Consider the following 6,936-nt stretch of genomic DNA (forward strand, 5'->3'; position numbering starts at 1 on the left):
CCTCGAGCCGCCCCTCGTCGCCGCCCGGGATCACCCGCCCCACGAGCCGCCAGTTAGTGTTTGTTTGTGCTTCGTGTCGAGCGCTCCGCATAGTTGGTTGACGCGGTGTGCGCTTCTCGTTCATGTAGAAGGAATTGAGCCCGTGCGAGAAGTTTTTGCTCTCTGATTCGTCCGATTCGAACGACTCAGATGTTGAGATGATGCTTTCAAACTTTCAGCAGCAGACATTTTGTAATCTAGGTTTGCCATTGTTCATGGTCCTGCTCGTTTTTGGGATAAGAGGACCTTGAAGAACAACATGACATGTTGTGTTATCCTTCACAATATGATTCTCGAAGATGAGAGATGCATGAACTTGAAGTTCTTCTACGACAATGCGGGTAGCCGTATCAAACCAGATAGAGACCCTAATCGCATTAGAGCTTTTCTTCAAACATACAAGGATATTGAAAATGCAAACACCCACTTTCAGCTTCAGGAGGATCTCATTGAGCACCATTGGCAAAGGGCTCGACAGTAACAAACTCATTTTTCCATTCTTTTTTATTTGTATTTGTATTCGGGACAAGTTTTGTATTGCATTATTTGTATTTGTATTCGGTGATTTGAATAATTATTTGTAATGTGGATGATTGTTGTATTGTGTTGGTATTGATAATTATGGTGTGGTATTGATATTTGTGGACCGGCGGGATGCGGGATGTAGCGGCGCAAGAGCAGACCTCGCAAAGCCGACCCATAAAAAAGAATATTTCATGAATATTCTTTTATACGGATCCGTTTGGGGGGTCTGCCTCTGCGCCGTCCTCGCCGGCCCGCAAAATCGTTTTTCCGTGAACTGCAAACACGTTTTGCGGGCCGACGGGATGCGGGGTGTGCTAGAGTTGCTCTTAGGGTGCTCCTACGCTAGCAATTAAATCTATACGATTTGTATGTCACTTGGCAATCTGCATAGAGATAAAAGAGAGCAACACAAGCAAACGAAGCAGTAGTCATCATGATAAAGGTGACGAAACCTCTTTCGATATTCATCCGTCAATTTATGAGTAATGATCATGATTATGAGAGTAATATGATGTAAAATACTCCGACTCAATCCTAACATCATTCCTACTATGTCCAAAAGAATGACTCCCATCAACCAGCTCAAAATCAAATTCAAGTGCTTACAAATGACAAGAACCATCGAGGTCTTCCTTTCTCTCTCACCACAGGAGCATCAAGCCACCTGCCGCGGCAGCCAGCAGCCCGAAGCAATTCGCGGCACCGACATGCCCGGCGCTCGTCGAGTCCGCCTTGCCGTTCCGGGCGCCCACTTTGCCGCCGTCCGGGCTGGGGGCGATGTCCGACGCCCCTGACTCCGGCGCGGGCGCCGGCGCCGGCGCCAGCGGCGGGTCCTTGCTGAAGAGCTGCATGGGCAGGAGCACCTTGTTGATGGAGTAGACGGCGATGGGCTTGGTGGCGTAGACGCTGCTGGAGATCTTGGGCTTGGACCACATGGACTCGACGCTGATGCTGCCCATGTCGTCGGTGAGGTTGAGCGTGTAGGGCGAGCCGGCGAAGGTGTTCACCGGGTTGAGCGAGCTGAGATTCCTGAACTGCGCCAGCGGGTAGTACTTGGGGAAGGCGTGGTAGAGGAGCAGCGTCTTGAGCTGGTCGCCGGTAAGGTTGGAGAAGGTGGACTTCTTGAGCGCGGCGAACGCCGAGTCCTTGGGGACGAAGATGGTGATGCCCTCGTCGGTCTTGTTGGCCTGGGCCTGGAAGGTCTGGATCACGTTCGTCTTCTGCAGGTAGGTGAGGAAGGTGTGGAACGGGCCGGCCACGTCGAGGAGCGCCGCCAGGTCCACATAGCGCGGGGCCGGGGCCGGCGCCGGCGCGAGGGACGGCGGAATTGACACCGACACCGGCGCTGGCGCCGGTGGACTCTTCTGGGCCGATGCCGGGGAGCAGAGGAGGACGGCCAGCACGGCGGTGGTGAAAACGGCCGCTTTGAACCCCATGATCACCACCGCTTGCTTGCCTTCTCTTCTCCCCTGATCCAATTCCCCTGAGATCACGCAGCAAGTTTCAGAGAGCGTTACAACTTACAACTCAGAAGCTGAATACTTTGTGGTGGTTTGATCTGAATGATCAGCATGTTGCTGCTTGATACTATTATACTACCAAGAAGAAGAAAAACGGCAAGATCTATCATCCGTTCGAGTGTATGTTTCAGCATTCAGATCAATAATTTCAACATTTGGTGGTCGATCCACTCACTATCGTGACAAGAAAAATACATTTCAGGCATCAGGATCACTAGATCCAGTGTAGGACCTACTACGCTATTGCGCCGCATAATAGTAAATTAATTGTTACACCTACCAAATCACGATTGCCATATAAAGTAGTTGCTTGAACAAAAAGAAACCGTGTAGATCTCAGCACAAGGACAAAAAGGCCCGAACCAACTACCAAACTGTAACACTTTCCTGCCTGCCTAAACCAAGCGATCACACAATCTCTGCTTCGACTTGAAGAGAAAGCAATGCCATCATGTTGGACACAAACGCAGAAATCTCATCGCCCAAGGATCAAGAACTCTGAGAAAACTACACGAGCATCCTACTAACGAAGTGGCGTGAATTTGCAGTAGACGAAATCATGACAAAACTGTGAAATTACATAACGAGTAAACGACATGTCGACATGGCATTGCAAGCGCAGAGGAGAACTCAAGGGGGGAGCAAACCTGAGCGGGGCAGGGAAGACGAGGACGGGAGAAGAAGAGAGGCTGGCAAGGGTGCTGCCGAGAGGAGGCGACGCTATATAAAAGGCTGGTGTTCGTGCTCGTGCAGGGAGGAGGAGGAGGAAGAGGAGGTGGTGGCTAAATAACAATAATTCATTAGGTTGATATGGTGATGGGTGGCAGCTGGTGTTGCGGGTCAGTTGGTGCGGAACGGGCGCTGCTGCTGGCCAGGCATTAGCTGCTGCGCTTCCTTTCTGTGTCTGTTCTCTGGTCTGTTCTTGAGTAAATCGCACTGCTTCTCGGTGGTCGTGGTACAATCGGTGTCCTTGTGTTCGGTTTAATTTCTGTATGTACTTTCTTTGGTACAATTGTGTATTGTTTAGTGTACATAAGTGAGCATGGATGCACGACCATTTTGATTCACAGTCGTCCGTTGTTTGCCGACAGTACTCCGGTACTGGTATTTGTCTCGCATATTTGTACACATTCTGTTCTCATCTTTATGATCTTGTCCCCTTTTTTCTTGGGATGAAAGGTATGGGCATAAGGGCATCTCCAATAGTTGTAAGATAGGTGTTGGTAAATTTGCCATCTAGAACATAATGATGATGTGGCATGTATTAAATGTGGAGAGAAAGCAAAGTTGTATGTAGACCAACAACCTTTGCACAAGCTTCAAGGTGAAATAGAGAGCAACCACATTTATTTTCTCATCATCTATTGGATAGCTTACATACAACCCATTGAAGTAGTTGTATGATAGCTTGTTGATTGATGACATGGTCATTTTACCAACAAGACTAAGGCTGGTCACAATGGAGAGGAACTTAGGAGTAACATCACACACTCCAATACAACTTTGCTTATGTGGCACATATTTAATGAAGAGAGAGGTGCTTGTGGTAACTAGCTTAGTTACCGGAACATCACACACTCCAAGAAACAATGAGTCTATAACCTAATAAATACATCGTTGCATGACACTATATAGATGTTCCTACCCACTATGGAGATAGTAACATAGTCTAGGGAAGTGTGTAAGTTACTAGCTTATGTTCTTGCCCATTGTGACCAGCCTAACATACAACCTGTTGAAGATGCCCTAAGTACTACTAGTAGTACTGCTATTGTTTAACGCTTCTTGGTTTTGGTAGAAACCTGGCAAATTGGGTTACTAGTTTTCTTGTAAAGCCCGTTACTCTCTGCATTGCAGGGGTTGTTATTACCTTCTTGTGGTGTGCCAAACCTTGACTTCTGAAACTCAAGTTGCACACTAGTGCATTTGTTTAACGGATCATGTGCAAAACCACAAGATGCACCATTGACTAGTGCAAACTTTTTTACTCACCGTCTGACACGAGATTCATCAGGCCCCAAAAGATTTTTGTTACATTTTTTTTGTTGTTTTCGAGGAAAGTGTCATGTAGGATAAATAATTCAATTTGTTTTCTGACCCCTATGTTGACCAGAAGTAATGGTGTGCCCTAACCCCTATGTGCCATGCAGAGGCAGAAAATTTCAGAGATAGGCTTCTGGATTGCATTCCAAGTTCAGACTTCAGAGGACATAACTCAAATTTGCAGTAGCAGCAATACTCTCTTGAATTAAAAGGAAATTGTTGTGAGTAGTCTTCTGGATTGCATTCCAAGTTCAGACTTCAGAGGACATAACTCAAATTTGCAGTAGCAGCAATACTCTCTTGAATTAAAAGGAAATTGTTGTGAGTAGTTTAGTCTGCTTAGACCTTGCTTGTACTAGAAAATTACCTTAATTAAACACTACAAGTTAGTATTAAGGATATTCGTGTGAGGATCCAACGTGGTTTATAAATATAACAATGCAAAAAATGCTACTTTTCGGTCAGAAGGATCCTTCCAACTTGCATGGTACTCAAAGTAGCATCACCCAACCCATTTTCCTTAAAAGGAGCCGATCACCGATCTTTCACCAATGACAGTGACAAAATTGCATTCAGCTAACCTGTTGCCATGAGGATGATCTTTCTGGAAAAAGAATGAAATAAACATTAATTAGAACTAAATAGCTTCCGTAAAGTCATCGTATACTCACATAAAGATGATATGCAATCTGAACAATAGTCTGTCCTTTTTCTCTCTCTCTCCAACAGGCGGCCAAACGCGCGTCATTTCATATTAGAATCAAATGCGAAAGAAGGCACAAAGAGTAAAGCCAGCCAAAAGGCCAAGCATAACAAAGCAGACAGACCAAAACAAAATGAAAGCATAACAAATCAAAATAGTGGAAGAGAATAGAACAAGAACCACAGAGAAAAGCTACTCCTGTAGTCTGTCTTTTGTGTTGGCTCTTGCAAATCTACCACCAATAAATGATCTGGAGGTCTTCCTTGTGAACTTGTAATCTTAAATTGAGGAAATTTGCAACTTAATTTGATAGTATGATATTTCCCTGAATATTTGTGTTACCCAATTCTTGGTAGCTTGAATGGTCAACAGAGCATAGTATCCTTGCAAGAAGAACACCTCACAACCGGGTGGGCTGCTGATTTCGGAGTGTCGGTGAGGGCGGCCACTTGGCTTGGCCGACGCATATTGTATCTGATGATGGGATTAAAGCATCTTCCGTTGCGTGACGTGTATAATAATAGCTGTCCATTGGTAGGTCGCGGCTCCTTAATCATCCATGAAAAGGAAATTTCGTTTCTTGAGCTGTCTTCCTCAACTAGCCTCTGAAGCAAAATCAGATTTCGCGCCATGTCGTCATATGCCCAATCTCGCAACATGTGCAGAATTCATTCATAGACTTTTACATCAATGGATTTGATGGCATAGTAGGATTTTGATATCCATATCAACGGTTTATTGATTTACAGATCAGAAGTACGAGGTGGAGAAGAAAACATGTACTCCTCCGTAAAGAAATATAAGAGCGTTTAGGTCACTACTTTAGTGATCTAAATGCTCTTGTACATAGTTGTGTCAAATTATCTCCAATATATACTTGTAACCACTTTGTGCATGTTGATACGGTGCCTCGAATTGGAGCTACATTGATTCTTGTTAGTTGATTGTGCTACATATCATTGCGGAACAAAATTTCCGGCAGGTAACAAGTGGAGTAACCTGGAATTTTCATAGGAATCCTTTGATTCAAAGAATTTTCATAGAATACTTATGAATTTTTTCCTATGTTGGTTGTTAGATTCATAAGATTAATTCTATAGGAACTTCAAATCTCTTGAAAAAATCTTTTTTTTCCTATGATGCAATCAAGCAAACCAAAATCATGTAGTATTGAGACGAGCAACCCTATATTTTCTCTATTCCTGAGTTTTTAGAATCCAGCGAAACTTAGAGTTTCTTAATGAGTTTCACTATAGACACGGTTCTTCAGCATCGACGGTGCCGTTACGGATTGTACTAGTAGTACAGTGGTACTGGTAGTCATCAATAACATCGAAGGGACACCATCTTTCACCATTCTTTTGGCACAGAATGAGAAGGTTGTTTTCAGTGGTTAATGACCTTGAGGAGCTAAAGTTAAGTATGTTATTAAGGAATATAAGGAGGAAGGTTGGGAAAACTCAAAACGGTGCCCGGGCTCATCTGCTCCCTCTCAGCAAATTTTTTAAAAAAAATACTAGAAAAATTCAAAAAATTCCAATTTTTTTGTGGTGGTAGATAATTTGACGCATGAGGTGCGCCCCAAAATTCAACTCATTTGGACATCTGAGCAGCTCTCGGCAAAAAAGACAAATCGGGTCAAAACAGTGCGTGAACAGTAAACATTTTTACAAACCCTGATTTTGTCTTTTTTTCCGAGAGCTGCTCATATGCTCAAATGAGCTGATTTTTGGGGCGCACCTCACGCGTCAAATTATCTACCACCACAAAAAAAATTAGAATTTTTTGAATTTTTCTAGTATTTTTTTTTGAATTTTTTCTAGGCGTGGGTGCAGATGAGCCCGGGTGCAGATTAGCCGCACTCGGAAGGTTGATCTTTTTTTTTTGTCCCTGCAGAAACTTCAGGTTTAATTCTTTCTCACTTCTGACCAACCTCAAACTTGAGTATTCAACATCGGTTCTGCGGTCTGGACAAAGGAGATCAGAATCACATTTCTTTAGGCCATCCCCATCACACCAAATCGCATTTGATGGTTTTGTTCCAAGAATCCATGGTTGGGTGAGGAGCCAGGAAATGTGTACTCCCTCCGTTCCTAAATATAAGTC

The 6,936-nt window shown here is 44.1% G+C and overlaps 1 protein-coding gene across 1 annotated transcript; it reads right to left on the minus strand.

Moving 5' to 3' along the window:
- Window positions 1–995: 995 nt before the first annotated feature.
- LOC119310790 (fasciclin-like arabinogalactan protein 7) lies at window positions 996–2,879 on the minus strand. The gene is made up of 2 exons (XM_037586410.1): window positions 2,732–2,879; window positions 996–2,047 (listed from the first exon to the last, which is right to left on the minus strand). Exon 2 carries the CDS (start codon window positions 1,998–2,000, stop codon window positions 1,206–1,208), a length of 795 nt encoding a protein of 264 aa, XP_037442307.1. The 5' UTR covers window positions 2,001–2,047; window positions 2,732–2,879; the 3' UTR covers window positions 996–1,205.
- Window positions 2,880–6,936: the final 4,057 nt, after the last annotated feature.

The sequence above is a fragment of the Triticum dicoccoides genome, chromosome 5B (assembly GCF_002162155.2).
Source record: "Triticum dicoccoides isolate Atlit2015 ecotype Zavitan chromosome 5B, WEW_v2.0, whole genome shotgun sequence".
Classification (NCBI taxonomy): domain Eukaryota; kingdom Viridiplantae; phylum Streptophyta; class Magnoliopsida; order Poales; family Poaceae; genus Triticum; species Triticum dicoccoides.

Excerpts from the sequence above, each read along its gene's own strand:
- LOC119310790 (XM_037586410.1), bottom strand. The coding sequence starts at position 2,000 with ATGGGGTTCAAAGCGGCCGTTTTCACCACCGCCGTGCTGGCCGTCCTC.